General features: G+C 37.2%; 1 protein-coding gene across 4 annotated transcripts in view; it reads right to left on the reverse strand.

The window, feature by feature from the left end:
* ARMC1 (armadillo repeat containing 1) overlaps positions 1–17,560 on the reverse strand; it is a 33,577-nt gene that overhangs the window by 11,836 nt on the left and 4,181 nt on the right. For all 4 annotated transcript variants that reach the window (XM_061994709.1, XM_061994711.1, XM_061994707.1 and 1 more), the window contains exon 3: positions 14,746–14,837. In XM_061994709.1, coding sequence (XP_061850693.1) covers positions 14,746–14,837 — 92 coding nt within the window. The remainder of the gene's footprint in view (positions 1–14,745; positions 14,838–17,560) is intronic.

A 17,560-nucleotide genomic window follows, 5' to 3' on the forward strand; every position in this document is an offset into this window, starting at 1 on the left:
GTCACTTGGACTGAGTGCATCATTCAAAATACTAGTCTGAGAGATTCCATTTCTAGAATGACTTAAGCACCTTTACAAAATGTTTTAATCATTCTGATTGCAAAAGACCTTTAAGATCGTAAAACCCACGACTAAACCATGTCCCTCAGCACTTCATCTACACGTCTTTTAAACACCTCAAGGGAAAGTGATTCCACTACCTGCCTGGGCAGTCCATTCAGTGAATCCTCTCAGTGAAAAAGTTCTTCCTAATCTCCAGTCTAAACCTCCCCTGGTGCAACCTGAGGCCACTTCCTCTCGTCCTATCACTTGTTACTTCAGAGAAGAAACCAACTCCCACCTCGCTACAACCTCCCTTCAGGTAGTTGCAGATCGGTAAGGTCTCCTCTCAGCCTCTTCTCCTCCAGACTAAACAACCCTGGTTCTCTCAGCTGTTCCTCACCAGACTTATTCTCCACAGACCCTTCATCAGCTTCGTTGCCTGTCTCTGGACATGATCCAGCACCTCAGTGTCTTTCTTGTATTGAAGGGTCCAAAAACAAACACGGTATTTGTGCTGTAGCCTCACCAGTGCCAAACAGACAGGGACAATCACTTCCCTGGTCCTGCTGGTCACATTATTTCTGATACAAGCCAGAATACCACTGGCCTTCTTGGTCATCTGGGCACACTGCTGGTTCACCTTCAGTGTCACATTTGCCATCCTCCAGTCTGCTGGTCTTCCCTCAGCACGTTCCGGTAGATTCCATCTGGCCTGATGGATTTGAGTCAAGATGGAGCAGCATTTCCCTATGGACGAAATGAGCTTCATTCTGTCCCCTGTTCCTGTCTTCTGGCCAAGAAAACAGCTGGTTTCACCACTAAAGACCAAGGTGAAGAAGGTATTAAGTACCTCAGGCTTTTCCTCATCCTTGGTCACTACGCTTCCCCCTGTATCCATTAAAGGATGAAGATTTTCCTTAGCCCTCCTTTTGTTTCCCTGGATCCTAATCCTTTTCATACATGCAAATACTGCCCCTATAAGGCAGAATATTTTTCCCTAGGATCCTAAGTAGTGATATTTTCATCCATCATTTTATTTCTGTAATGAATCTCATTGACTGCAATAAATGTAGTATCCAACATGACAAAAAAGTGCAAGAATTTATTACTGTGAATTCTATCTAAATGCATTGTTGGGTAAATACAGCCATATTAAAAATCTTAAAGCATATACTTGGTAGAGATTCATCATTTAATTATGGTTTAAAAGGCCTAACAAATTGATATTCATATCAACTACACCTTAAGACCACTGATTTATTTGTTCCTGGGCAAACAATTTATTTCAGAGACCACTCTTCCTATATTTAAAGATAGAAACTGCCTCTAGCAATAACTAAAGGAAGCAATAAGCTCCAAAGAATTGCTACATTCTATAAAGGGGGTTGAAAAAAATCACTAATCCTTGATTCTACAAGTGAGACACAGTGATTGACATGGTTTTGATGAAAACTTTGAGCATGAATGACAAGCCTAAAGAAAGAGCATGGTATTAGAGAAAAAGCAATCTGTTTCACGACAGTTATCTGATCTGGCTGTTTTTCTGGTGGTTCTGCTCCAGTGCCAGGGCAAGATTCTTTCTTATCTCCAAGAATGCTGCTCTTTCTTATGTACTTTTAGTGCATCCCATGATACGGTGGGCTCAGAAGCATATGGCTGCTCTCCTGACTCATTCCAGGCAAAAGGCAAGTCATTTGAAAACAACTTGAAAAAGAGCATTACTTCAGTGCAACACTTTCCCAGAGTCCCAGTATGGTGCCATTTCCATGTTATCCATTACAGTACAGCTCAGTTCCCTCTAGCCCTGAAACACACAGTAAAGACCAGATAACATTATACAACAGCTGACAAAAGATTACCACTTGCTTTCTTAATAGAAAGAAGTAAAAATGCTCAAGAATATAGGCAGCTGGATGTTATGTTGGTCAACAATGTATCAAGAACAGTAGTGGGTTAATAACAAGAAAAAGAATTTATAAATACAGAACAGGAAAAAAAGTAGAATCTGTAGGACTGAGCAAGTTTGACGCAACACAATGAGCTGCAGCCCTATGAATCTCCAAATCCAAAGCCCAGGGAGCTGGACTTCTCAATACACCTACGTAGAGCCTGAGTGCAGTTATGTTATGTGACCGCACTCCAGTGATATCAATCAACCATGCACTAGCTACACATTACCGCAATTTACTCCAAGACTGTCACACCATGGAAACAAGGCAAGGTCAGTCAGACTTTCTTAGAATGCTCTCTAGACCTCGAAGATGCCTGCCACTTGGCAAGCCTTCCAGATCCTGGTCACACTACTAGCTGTGACAATTTGACCAGGGAACACTACGAGAAGTTTAGAACTGAACAAGGAAATCTGATGTCTTGAGCTTAATTTTGTACTAAATAAGAGATACGTCACTGAAATTAGGAGTGAGGATTGGCTCTCCAAGAGGCACTTCCACCTCAATTTAAGACATACATTTAATGACCCTAGAAATGTAGAGAAATCCCACGTAAATGTTGGTATGTTCTAAAGATTACTGAAACCCCAAAAAAAAGCCTAAATATTAAAAGCTGTAAATCTGAGTAAAATCACAAGACAATCCAATTAGCTGCTGTAAAAATCAGTGACTGCAGGACAATCTTAAACATTTAGCAAACTGAGTAATTACCCATGCTTGGAACATTTCCCTGATTCTATTGTCCTCCAATCACAAAAAGAAAATGAACTTTCAAGAATGGGGTAACAGATTTGAACATATGCCGTATGTTTAACCCAGCTATTCATCTAATTTTGTTTAACTCTTGCTATTTATATGCTAAATGGAAGATCAAGAGTCGATCTTCCACAGCTTGGTATCTACCATATGGACATATTCTCCATCTGAAAAAAAAAAACCACCAACAAAACACCCAAGGCCTGTTACTCAACTCCAAAGGCTTCAGAGTAGCATTTGCTAGACAAGAGTCTGTATAACATACACAAAGTCCATACTGAATTTCACAGTACCTAGTTCCAACATCTTGTCTGCTAGTGAACAGTAACCGTTTAATGGATTAATATGGCAGAAATCATGTTTATTACATGGTTTCAACAAACTGCATCTGGGTTTAAAAAAAAAAAAAAATCTTAAGGGTAATAACTCTCTCTGGTCTCTTCCGATGGAAGATATCACATAATGTCATTAAAAACACAGTCTTTCCCAGCAATAATGCTTTAGTGACCACGCAGAAGAATGGGTAGTGCTGGAATTACACTCTGTATTGAAGCATTTTATTAACATCTTGAAGAAAACCAAATACCACTTCTTGTATTAAGGCATGCTAATAGCATTAAGTATATCATATATTATTACATGATGATACATTTATCTGGAAAATCCTTTTATGCCTTAAAAATCTTTACAGTTTAGCTTAATTTGAGAAACAAGCTTCATCTGATTATTTCCCTGAAATCTACTGAAGAAAGTAAAAGTTTGCAAGCTTACAGATAAAGGCTTCCCTAAACAAAATCCATGTGAATAATAAGAATTAAACTATTAAACCTTTACCAAAGAAAAACAAATGCAGGTTTAGTCTATGCATGAATATCTGTGTGTAAGCTTTGTATTTGACTCATTTGCTAATATAGTTAATATTAATCTAGTCAGCCGAGAATTGAGGTAAAGTTGATTTCAAAGATATCTAACACCTCTTGATGTTCTTGATCTTTCATATTCTTAACTACTTAGTTGTTGGAAATGGATTTTTTTTAAGCAGTTTCAGAGTAAAATTCACTTTTTTTCTGAAGTAACAGCTCCATTCAAAAACTGCTAATGAAGACTACTTCATCACTAATTTGGAGGCATTTTCTTTATAATACTTATTGCTTGTAATACTCATATGAAACTATGTAATCTAACTAACTAATCACATACAAGCACCTAACTATCTCTGTTGCTTGAGAAGCATTTGAGAAAAATAAAAAAGGGAAATCCAGACACTTATGGTTTAACAGAAAAACACCTGCCACGTTTTGGTAATACTGAGCATGCAGGTAAAAAAACCTGGGACAAGTATCACCCAAGTGGAAAAGCTCACTGTAACCCAAAATGCAGACATAGGATGTTGGCAAGGAAAGATGAAAAACCTCACAGTGCTAAGTATCTATCATAGATACATGATATACATATATTTTTTACAGATAAATGGCTCCAGCCTACTATATTGTCAATCCACATCTGCAGTAAAGTATTAAATACTTCACAATACAACCTGCTATCTTTATTTCAAAGCATCTTAGGCTTCTTTGCTTATCTTAATAAGCTGCCAGAAAAAGTCAGCATATCAAAGACCTTACCTCAGTACTTTCTTGTGTAAACTCAAGAGTAACTAGCAAAGGTCCCTGTATGCCTAAAATGCTTTCAACACCAGTTGATGACAAGGTTTACTGAGTGTGAAAGGCACTCGGTGTTGTCATTACTCCTCCTGACTCTTCTGCCAAAACACTTAAATCTCTCCTGTCACGCCCCAGTACTGAATCCCACTGCAAAAAGAGAAGAGAGTTGCCTTTTGGCACACCGTAACAGGCGGGTCTGAAGTTCAGTATTACAGTAATTTTTTTCATACCATACAATCAGCAATTAGTTAAATATAAGTTCTGATTCTATTCTTTCACACATCAAAACATTGTGCCACACTCTAAACCATTTCTTATTTTATCATCAATTTTTCCCAGCATTCAAAATTTTAAAATATAAAGTCTGCATGAAAAAAGAGTAAGCAAGAACTCCTTAAGCTTTTAACTACTTTCTGCATTACTTAATTCTGCTCCAGCCAGTTTCTAAATGAAGAAGAAACCGGCTAAGACATTATGCACAAAAGGCTTTTAAAGACGTATTTTTATTAAAGCTATTTTATATTTCACACACTTTTTTTATCAGTGTTTCAAAGTTCTTTTTTTATATTCTGCAATACCCATCACATTACTTACCTATAGCTCATTTTTCTAACTTTCCAACTGATTTCTTCACCTTTAAATACAAAGCACTCAAAGCAATTACAGCAGTGGCTCCCTCTCTGCCAAAAAAAAAGCAACACCAGAATAACGCCTGTTCAATCAGTAACAAGTAGCAAACATTCTTTTCCAGGTTTAGGAACCTATGATTTGGTAACGTGGCTTTTCAGATATTGCATATAACTCACCACTGTAGAACTTAAGCACTTTGATGGTTAGGTAACAAGGCATGAAACAACCTGAAGGTCATAATTTTGAAGAACTTACAGGTGGTCTCCAAATCTTACGTTATGTAAATGATCAATTAAATTTACTTACTTTGCTACCCCACTATTTGTCAATTAGTTAACTTAGAATTCACTAAATACCAACAAAACTATATACTTCTATCAAAGAAAGGAGATGAGAGAAAACATTGAAATGCAAGCACTCTAGTGTCAAGAGGTGTACCAAGAAAGCTGTGCATTAATTGCAAGTGCTGCACAGAAACTAGTAACAAAGGTAGCTGGGTCACTCTTGCACCGAGTGTACCAATGTATGGAACTAGGACGCTAAAAGCTCATCCGTTGGAACACGATTTGTATTGAACCAGCATGCTGAGAAAAAAAAAATCTATGGATGTTTAGTACCCAAATTGAGACAGATGATGAACAGTTACACAACCAATAGTCCTGATACAGATGTCAGATATCAAGTGGAATGTTACAAAGTAAAAGTAGTAGCTTGGAGAGCAAAAAGTGAAATCAAATTGCATTCCGAACCACAGTAAAAAACATTGTAACAGGAATTTCACACATGAAAGAATGAAAAAATCATTAACAGAAACACACAGAAGCCAGATCTAGAGGTTGACAACCACCTGTACTGTTGAGTACTGTACACAGTACTGATCATACAGAGCTCACTAAGCAAGGAAGTTCTATGCAAAAAGAAACGATGACTTTCTGTTGGGCAAACTCAGTGGAAGAAGAGAGTCTATAGATCATGGAAGGAAAGGATGGCCACTTAGAATGAATATAAGACTGTCGTGAGAGGATGTAGGGAGGCAACTAGGAAAGCTAAAGCCTCACTGGAGTTGTACCTTGCAAGGGAGGTCAAGGACAACAAGAAGGCTTCTTCAAATACATTGCAGATAAAACTAACACTAGAGGCAATGTAGGCCCACTGCTGAATGAGGCAGGTGCTCTGTCACAGAAGATACAGAGAAGGCACAGTTACTGGATGCGTTCTTTGCCTCTGTCTATTATGCTGGAGACTGTCCTCAGGAGCCTCAGACTCCAGAGGAAGTCAGCTTAAAGGAGAATTTTTGTTCAGTTGATGAGGGCTGGATTAAGCACCAGTTGAGCAATCTGGATGTCCACGGGCCCCGATGGGATGCACCCGCAGGTGCTGAGGGAGCCGGTGGAAGTCATTGCTAGACCACTCCATCATCGTCAGTAAGTCATGGACAACAGGAGAGGTGCCTGAGGACTAGAGGAAAGCAAATGTCACTCCAGTCTTCAAAAAGGGCAAGAAGGAAGAGTCATGTAACTACAGAACACCCAGCCTCACCTCCATCCCTGAAAAGGTGATGGAATTACTTATCCTTGGTGCTGTCTCCAGGCATTTAAGGGACAAGAGGGTCACTAGGAGCAGTCAATATGGTTTTACCAAAGGGAAGTAATGTTTGACCAATCTGATAACCTGTTATAAAGATGTAACCAGGTGGATAGAGGGTGGTAGTGCAGAGGATGTGGTTTATCTTGATTTCAGTAAAGCATTTGACACCATTTCCCACAGCATCCTCACAGCAAAACTCAGAAAGTGTTGGGTTGGATGATGAGGTAGTGAGGTGGATTGTTAAGTGGCTGAAGAAAAGAGGGCAGAGAGTTGTGATCAATGAGGCAGGGTCTAGTTGGAGGCTTGTATCTAGTAGAATCTCTCAGAGGTCAGTGCTGGGACCAGTACTGTTCAATATATTCATTAATGACCTTACTGAGGGAACCAAGAGCACTGTCAGCAAGTTTGCTGATGATACTGAACTGGGGGGAGTGGCTGACACACCAGAAGGCTTTGCTGCCATTCAATGAGACCTGAACAGGCTGGAGGGTTGGGCAGGAAGAAATCTAATGAGATTCAACAAGGGCAAGTGTAGAGTCTTGCATCTGGGAAAGAAGAACCCCATGTATCAGTACAGGCTGGGGAACGAACTGTTAAGAGAGTAGTGTAGGGGAAAGGGACCTGGGGGTCCTGGTGGACAGCAGGATAAGCATAGCCAGCACTGTGGCCTCAAGGCCAAGAAGGCCAATGGCAATGGCTGTGGGCAGCCCTCATGAGAGGACATCTGGGATATTGTGTCCAGTTCTGGACCCTTCAGTTCAAGAAGGGCAGAGAGCTGCTGGAGAGAGTTCAGCACAGGGCCACAGAGATAAAGCGAATGGATTATCTCCCTTATGATGAAAGGCTGAGGGAGGTGGGGCTCTTTAGCTTGAAGAAGAGAGATTGAGGGGTGATCTTATTAATGTTTACAAATATGTAAAGGTTGGGTGTCAAGAGGATGGAGCCAGGCCGTTCTAAGTGATGTCCAATGATAGGACAAAGGGCAATGGGTACAAGCTGGAACAGAGGTTTCAAAGAAGATAAGGAAAAACTTCTTCACTATGAGGGTGATGGAGCACTGGAACAAGCTGCCCAGATGGGTTGTTGAGTCTCCTTTTCTGGAGACACTCAAAACCCACCTGGACAAGTTCCTGTGTGACCTACTCTAGGTGGCCCTGCTCTGGCCAGGGAGTTGGACTAGATGATCTTTTTCGGTCTCTTCTAGCCCTTGAGATTCTGTAATTCTAATACCTTTTTGATTGCAGATATCCCAAGATAAAAAATACCAAAACAGAACATTAAAAGTATATCAAGAGAATGCAGAGTACAACTTGTAGGACACAGGGCAAATCCTTTCATTTGGTCACACTTTCATATTTTTCTCAGTGACCAATTTCACATACACAAACAAAAGCTCTACCTGAATTGTTCCTCAGAATAAACAGAATAGTTTTTTGTATGACTGCTAATTTCCATCAGCCCCAGTAGTATTTCCACATATGAGTAGTTATGTTTGAATTGTTGGCAGTCAAGTCTTGGACTTACAGTGACATTTATCTTTACAACCCTTTAAACCTTATTTTCTTATCTTACAAAACCTGTAAGATTCTCCTATAAAGCCCATTACACCATGACTGAAGTGCAACACTGTAAAACTAGGATTTACATAATTTCATCACTGTTTTTTGTGTTTTAGTTATTGTTGCCATTTGCTCCTGTGCCCACATCTCTGTGTCGAGACTATGACTTCTTATATCCTTCATAATGCTCAATATGCTGCAGGAACAAAAAAAAAAAAAATCTTGAAATATTTTAAAAATTGCTGAACTGAAAGTAAGTCTGAACTCTTGTTAGCTTTCCATGACCAACAAACAAATAGAACAAGAATCTTTTACTGAGAACAAATAACATGGTATATTTAAAGTGGACATACTGATGTTTCCTACATCTCATAATACTTTATTGGGGTTTTTTGGGTAGGGGATGCTTTTACAAATAAATTTAAAAAACCATCCATTTCTGAAACTTGTAAGACTAACAAAAGATACAATAAAACATTCCATAAACCAGGGGTAGGGGAGGGGAATACTAAGCTACTTTGATTAAAAACAGCCTACAGAGATCTTCCTGCTGTGGTCATCTATTATTAACAAGCACATTGCTACAGCACTGCATAGACCAGAACCCCAGTCTGAAGAGACACACTAATAACCAATAGTATAATTTTCTAGAAGTACTTACTTTCTAATAGACAAAATATTAGAAAGTGGGTAAAAGTTCCACTTAAACATAAGAACAAACTATTTCACTGTGAGGGTGAGGGAGCAGTGGCACAGGCTGCCCAGAGGCGTTGTGGAGTCTCCTTCCTTGGAGGTCTTCCAGACCCGCCTGGACATGTTCCTATGTGACCTGATCTAGGTGAACCTGCTTCTGCAGGGGGTTGGACTAGATGATCTCTAGAGGTCCCTTCCAGCCCCTACCATTCTATAATTCTACGATTCTATGAAAACAAGGAGGCTTGGGAAAATAACAGGAAATGACAAACCAGGAAAGTTAACACAGAACACACAGAGATATGTGTGTATTACTTTTGTTTCAGGTAATATACTGCAATTTGTAAATAATTTCCAAAAAATAACGTCTTCGGAATATCCTGCTCAAAGTAATATTTAACACAGAGGATAACCACATTTTTCTCCAAAAACATGACTTCTCAGTATAGAACTGTAAGTATGGCAAAGTCCAAAAATAATCATGCAACAGAATCATGCATCCCATTACCCAAGCTAAACTATTTCTCAATTTTGATGTGTAAAAAATACCCCACATAACAAGGGTTACAAAAATAACATTACTAAGTGATTCAGATATTAAAAAAAAAATAAATCAAAGTCTGTAAAAAGCTATTTCCTTCTCCTTCGCAGATCAGAATCCAAATACTCCAATCAAGAGCATAAATGTATAAAAGCAGTAAACATGAAACATTCAGAGAATTTTTAGCTATCATTTCTTGCAAAGCCAGATATAATATGGCAACATCCCCTTCATCATCACATAGCCCTTTAAATATGTAGTTGGCATTCTTGCTAATTAATACATGGCCTTTGCCCTGTCTTCCCCAACCATTCCTTCTTTCTCACAAAGAAGTAGTATGTCACACACCAAAAATGATAAAATCATGATGCTACATTCCTACCATTTTAATTTCACCAAATACCTGAAGTACTTAGCGCTTTTGAGACATCATAAATTAAACTTTGCTGTTTTCAACAAATAATTAAATTTTCAGAAACTATAAGTAATTAAGACTACCAAAAATTAAAATGGAGTAAGAAGTCAGCAATTATAGACTGCATGTACTTTACCAGTTCTGCAAGGGACTCTAATTAAACACATATTAATTGCCCTAATCTTCTTAGGCAAGTAATAAATTGGAAGAGCTGATTAATGCACTGGATTTAGTTCAGCTTGTTAAATCTGACACCCTGGCAAAGGAAGACTATCTTGAAAAGCTCTTTTAGCTAAGTAATTGGAATTTTACTCTCAGTAATTTGCTGTTCCATAATATGAGCTATTTAGTATACTGACTCTTCATCATTTGGGTTTTTTTTTTTTAAATACATTAGTTATATTTAAACAGTACCATTATGCTGCTCATGAAGATTATGAAAAAATTATGAACTTTGACCTTTACTGTCCATCAAAAGTCACTTTCACTCTGAACACAAATTAGTACATTTCCTTGTAGGCTATAAACCCTAATTAATTTTAATTCTAGAAGCTGCTAATAACATTTTATAAAGTCCATACGGACACATTAAGTCCTCCATACAATTCAGAATGCCAGCAACTAAACCAGTTTTCAATATTAAGTACCTGCTGATGACTGCTGGAAAACAATGAACCACCATTTTCCCATGAGCCCCAATTTCTCTTCTTTTCATCTATTTAGGCAAACACTTCTACACATACACTTACAGGTACTTGGTAAGGTGGTGAGGGAGTGAAACATTTTTGTGATAGCAATATAGCAGAAACAGCCATAAAAAAAGTCCAGAAGCATGCAGGTAAGGGTTTTAAAGGCCTGCTTGCTCTCCAACACAGTTACTACTCCTATCTTATAACATGGAAAGGTGCATCAAGCTTCACTTAAAAATAAGGAGATGTGGATAAATCAGAACTCTCCCCTGCTAAGAAAAAAAAACCAAACAAACTAGCAAGTATAGAACAGGGTAACAGAGAATTTTATATTTGGGAAACGTTTTGAAGTATTCTATGAAACTTGAACAGCTTCTCATGTCCTAGGAAACATGGAAAGGTATAAAGCATTTCATATGTATCTCAAAATCATGTGTTCCAAATCAAGTTCAGTTTGAAAAAAAATCCCAAATATATAAATATCTCCCTGCCTTCAAATTTTTATTCTATACTCCTCAAAGCTGACATTTCGTATTTCTACTCTAGAGCCTACAAGCTCCAGTTTCTACATCTAAAATCTGCAACTCTTCTGTTGGCAAAAACTAGTCTTCATACATCTCAAAAATCAGTTAGTGAACCTAAGCCATATCTTTTGCTCCTCAGGTGAAATGCAGTACCAACTAAGGAGTCAAACGTTCATTTTAAGCAGTAAAATGATTTTCACATACCAGCTATAATGCAAATACCAAAACGCTCATGGGATGATACTAGGAGACTGATAGTCATGAATTGAGATATGAAGGTACCTCAAAGTACTACAGTTTAACTTGGATGTCTCTCAAATATCTCCTACCCATTTTCCATGATGCAGTACACAGTATAATTCACTGCTTGTCGTTGGATAAACAGGTGGCACTCCATTTTAGCTCTCATTCTCGGTACTTTTCCGAAGGAAACAGTACTTTGCCTTCATGGTAACAAAATCAAACAAGTGCTTTATTCTTCTTCCACTGGTTAGCTATTACTTGCAACAAAAGGGTTTTTAGCCTGTGCCTGAGGGTCCCATGTGCTCTTTCAAAAATCTTAAGTAGCAAACCAACTACAATGATTTTCCAGTTGACGACATCAACCACTTAAAGGTCTGTTAAGAATGTAGGCAGGTTAAAACAAGAAATTTCACACCTAAACCTGAAGTCTCTAAAATAGAGATCTTCAAGGCTTACAAAAATGTACTCACACGATGAGAAAAGCCCTCAAATTTCAAGATATACATAAAAAGTAAAATAGAACCGGAATTCTAAACAAACTCTTGACTTCCTAAGCACAGTTTCAGTTCAGTGCTGCTGAATATCACCTTAAGTCTGAAATGGGACAAATATTCAGCCTGTGACTTGTCTTTATGCACCTGAGCTCCATTTCATTGCCTGAAAAGAAGTTAACATGGCTTTGTCAAAATACAGCTTGTCACGATTCAATATTGAACTAAATAACATACAGCTTTCCATGTTAAGTGAGAAGTCAGTGAAAATGAACAGTGAAAGTGACAAAATCCTTGATGAAAGGGAAAGATTCAGACCACAGGGTATGCTTAACCTGTCAAAGGCTAAAAGTTTGTAACTGTAACCTCTGATCCAGAAGAGGTTGGGTTCTGTCTCACTTCAAAGAACTGTACAGTAACAAGAAAAGTAGAACACTGACAGAAGTTTGTATCTGTTTGTATGGTTTGCATTTTTATAACACATCATCAAAACCATAAAAAATCTAAATCCCTACTTAAATAGTGGAAATAATCACAAGATTTTAGATTAGAGTGATGAGCTAGATAGGCAGGCTCTGGAAAGTACACTGAAGCGCAGAGCATGAAATCATTAAGACCAAAGTATTTATTAATGCTTAGTTTCAATTCAAAGGACTATGATATCTTCTGGTAAACTGAAGTCATATTAAAAGATAGAATGTGCATTTTGTAAAGAAACTCTGAAGAAGGTAAACATCTTGATTTCTTCCCTATAGACTTTAACAAAAAAGCAGAACCCCAAAATCATTGTTTTTTGTGACAAAAATAATTTCACATCTATCTTCTCAGCACTTTTCTACCATCTTTCTCCATATTTCTGCAGGCAATACAAAACTTAGCTTCAGCATTTTCTGTCAACATTAAAGCCCAAAATCCTGACAAGCACATGACAAAGTCTTGTGTTCGAAGATGCCATGTATTTAAATTTTCATGATATCACACTTCCCAAATGTTAGAAGCATATAAATCAAATGTATGTTCTTACTCTTGCCAAAGAGCTATCTAGAAAGAAAACACCTACAAGATTTCCAGTTTTTACTGAAAAAAAATGGACTTATCTCTCCTTTTCTGCACATTTCTGAACTTTATGCTTTTTCAGTCCTTGAAATTGAAACAGAAATAAATCTTGCCAAAGAGATTTCCATAAAATTCTTTAAACAAAAGTTTTAATTATGACTGTTTCCCAAGTAATATTTGTAAGCTGCAGAGACTGATAATGAACTACTACTCCCCTTTCATCAACTTCTTAGGGATGTCTTTGTGTTCTAAATAGGCATGTAATCTATACTAAATATAAGTTCTTCTGAAATACATGCTTTTGCTATCACCTAAACATTGCAGTTCTTACTGTTACTATAAAAGTAGCAAGCAAAAACTTCTATTTTACCCTGATTATTCTTGTCCTTAGAAGAGGTGACTACTGTAAGACTTAATTCCATGTTTTCCCCATATATCCCAGTAAAAACAGCTATCATTTTAAACAATTATAATGATTACATTATTCCAAAAAACTGAGAACTGATTTCTTCTGAATTCTTGTTATTTGGCTCATTGTCCCATTTAAGCCATTTCAAATCCTTGTGTTCTGGGTAACTGATGAACAATAAGGCAGTATTTAGGCATAATGTTGTTAGTTTCAGCAGAATTAATGAAGTATTTCAGGGTAAATAATTTGATTCTTTTGGATCATATAGAACTTGTGAATAGATCAGAATTTCCTCTCCACTTCTCCAGGCTCATACCTTTAGATACTAAGCAGCACCAGAGAGATACACCACCAGAGAGATTATGGAGTCTCCTTCCTTGGAGGTCTTCAAAACCCACCTGGATGTGTTCCTGTGTGACTTGATCTAGGTTGACCTGCTTCTGCAGGGGATTTGGACTAGATGATCTTTAAAGGTCTCTTCCAACCCTACCATTCTATGATTCTATGAAAATCTAGAGGGGCTACGGGATCAAGGAACCGTTGAAGCCTAGTCTTGTTTTTGTCCTAAAAGAAGCTTGTAACTTACACCACAAGTGATGTATTAAAGATTCAAGTAAAATATTAAAGATTCAAAAGTTTTCCACTTGAATTTTTAATATATAATTTTACTTTTGTTTCATTCTTTTCTAAATTTTCTAAATGTTCATCTAAGACTCCTCTCAGTGAAGCAAAAGGACTTTTCCCCCCTCTCATGGAACAGTCCCTCACATCTGAAAAATTCATTTAACTAGCATGTTATCAAACTGTGTGTAAAATAATCACCTTTTGATAACTTGACGGCAAATTATTTTTGCCATGACAGACTAATCTTTGAAGGAGACTGGAGTTTGGGGTTTTTTTACTAATCATGTTTCATCTTAATTGATCATATTAATTTATATTAACAAGTGCACATGTGCAGCTTCTCCAGGGTACATACACCCACACATTTTTCAGTGTCCAAGATTCCACAGTTAGCAATCTGCACAACAGTCATAAATTTTAAGAGACATCATCCAGTTGCCACATTCTATAGAGAAATGACAGACCACTAACAAACCTCAATAACTTCTACTCTATCTGCAAGATGTTTTCTCAACATTGAGCTGCAGAGACATACCTTCAAAAACACATTGAAACAAATACAATTTCCCTTTGCAAAGGTGGAAGTCAAAGAAATTATAAGAGAATCTGAAGGGAAGAGTCAAAATCTGTTATCTGTAAAAAGGGGAAAAAAAATCTGTTGTTTGGCAAATGACACTTAATATTTCTTCTAGATTACAGTCTAAATACTTTGATACAGCGTAAAATGAAAACCATTAATTCCTTGCAGACACATACTTTTAACAAGGAAGAATACAATATTAAAAATTTGCTGTACGGGTTCATAGTCAAAGTTTTCCTTTTCATCTGAATGTTATGTTTACACTGTTTGGATCCAACAACCCATCATAAACTTACTTTTGTATTACATTCTGTAAGCTGAGCATCATACCCAATTCACTTTTCATCTTTTCTCTGTTGGCACGGCACTCTGCCAAATAGCGGAGAGCCTAAAAGAAAGAGGACCACAGCAAATCAGCAACATGTCCAGTACATTATCGTTCATTTTTACTAATGCACACCTGCAAAACATTCACAACGTGAGTTCTAATGAGAAGACAAAGAGTATTATTACCCATTGTGAACATTAAAAAATTGTTTTATTCTCATACACAGAAAGCACAGGATGCCTAATCTACGAGAAAAGGCTGACAGAATCAGTTTCTTTATACTGACTAAAAGGAGCAACCTAACAACATTCTACAACTACTCAGAAAGCCTCTACAAAGATGACCAAGCCAAACTTTCCTCTACAGCAGCAAACAATGTAAGGAGACAGAGTAGCTACAAACTGCAGCTTGAGAAGTTAAAAATCAGGTATTACAAAAAGTTGCTTTGCTACGAAAGCTGTTCAAAACTGTAACAATGACCTAGTGGGACAGCAGGACCAACAAGACAAAGCTACAACTGACCTGGTTGAGTTTTGGTGACCGTCCTAAGTCAAGCAGGAATCTGAAGCAAATTACTTTCAGAAGTCTCTTCCAACAAACATTTATGTGATCTGAGATCTAAAAGTATTCTTTATACATCATGCCTTTAGTATAATTTCTATCAATTCTGTGGGTTACCCCTGGACTAGAAAACTTACCACCACTGAGTTTCTACAGTCCACACAAAGAGGTCTACCACATTTACAGGCCTCTGAAGACTAATTACAATATTTATCACTCTGTGCAGGAATAAGAACAAGCAGCAGCAATTCACTTAGGTTTCTGTTACTTAAGCTGGGAATTTACACTTATTTGTTGCTCGAGGTTTTGTTTATTTGACCTTCAAGATAGACTCTTCGCACGACGTCACACTGCTGAGTCTAGTCAGCAACTGTGTATTTCCCTGATTCTCCTAATGCAAAATTCTTTCAGTTGAAACATCAGCCATTAGACATCTCTCTGTTGTTAGTGCAGATGGACAAAATTGTCTTGGAAAGAATCTGCAAAGGTGTCCTATATGTTATGTTTTAATGTGTTTTATTGACGTAGGTACAAGAACTGCACTTGCCATATCCTGCAATACACAAACACAAGGGTTTATAAAATGGGTTCTGTGATAGCAAGGTCAGAAGTGCACCAATTTTTTAAATACAGTCATCTAATAGCTATGCTTCTCAACAGTTGCTTTAAAAATAACATGCTGCTTAATGCCTCCAAGAGAGAGAGAATCAATTATCTGGGGTATTTTTCAAAATCATCTTCAGCACATATCAGGTAAAATTCAAAAACATTTTATTGCCTTTTGAGAAAGTCTGGCTGCTGTCTAGCATACAAAAAAAATCAAGTGTGATTTTTGTTGTTTCCTGATGTGAATCAGCATTGATAATTGCAGTTTATAAGCGTTGCATACAAATTTATTTTCTTACTTTTCAGCTACGGGGAAATACCTGAATGACAGCTCTGAACCACTAACTCTCATGTTAGAAATGAACCCTTACTATAAGGTGGAAAAAGTTTCTCATTTTTACTAATCTCTGTTCAAGTAATTTACTAAGGATGCAATGTTGTTGGACAAAGAAAAACCCCTTCTCTTAACAGCTCACTATTTGAGTGAAAATGTAGGCAGTCTCTTCTCCATATGTTACATTCTCTTTACACACAAATATAACTTTCACTAAAGTATCACCAAAGACAAAGGTATCGCAACTACTGAAGTGATCTGACCTTTCAGCACTAGGTCTTATTGCTCCTGCTCCCACCATGGAAGACGGAAAGGTCTGCACTTCTAAAGAAGGGAGATCATTTATGCGTCTTGGATCACTATCTACTCAAGGCATAGGGAAAATTACTCTTATGGATTTTGGCTCAGACTCTGTTCAATGAAACAGTTACCTACAATGGCTTTAAACTCACAAATCATTTCATCAGCATCAATAGGACTACCTCCATACTTGCATATAAAAATACACTGATATCTATCTTAATTGACATTTTATAAATGAAATGTTAATTACTTCAGTCCTACTATTTTTTAGAATTTGACTCCAAATTTTAGAGGAAAAAAAAAGATGTATTGCCTGGGTTACTTCTGATTTTTTAACTTTAAAAATTCTAACCTTTTAGCCTTTGAAGAGTACCATAAAGAATTCCTGGAATCAAAACTAGAGACAATTATAAAAAAATTGTACCACTTCTTGATCAGATAGAACTCAATTGAAACTGCACGCATGGAGGAAAATACCCTTCTTGAGAGATTCCACAACACATCAAAAAAGTTAAATAGGGAATTACTTATTTATAATTTCAGCTATGAAAATCACAGAATATTACAGTAAGAGATTTAAAGTCAGTGCTGTACATCCTTTTATTAGGTACAAACTTAATGGAAAAATCATTACATTTAATGATTCCCATTCAAATGGAAACACTTTTCTGACAATTTGGATGGCTAGAAAAAACAAGACAAAAAGACCTTTCAGAAGGGAAAAAACCCCAAAAATTAAGATTTAAAAGTTATCAGCAAAGATAATAAAAGCTACAGAACCTATGAGGTTCAACACAAGGAATCAGTAGCAGAGAAAAAACATATTTTCACAGTAAACTGATCTATTTCTGGCTGCAGCTAGGGTACTGGAATATAGCATTGATTTCCTCTAAATCCTGACTCAACTCACTCCAACTGTATGTTAGCATTAGAAGGAAGAACACAGCTTTCGCATTCCCATCCAAAGACACGTCCTTCC

The sequence above is a fragment of the Colius striatus genome, chromosome 4 (genome assembly GCF_028858725.1).
Source record: "Colius striatus isolate bColStr4 chromosome 4, bColStr4.1.hap1, whole genome shotgun sequence".
Lineage (NCBI taxonomy): Eukaryota > Metazoa > Chordata > Aves > Coliiformes > Coliidae > Colius > Colius striatus.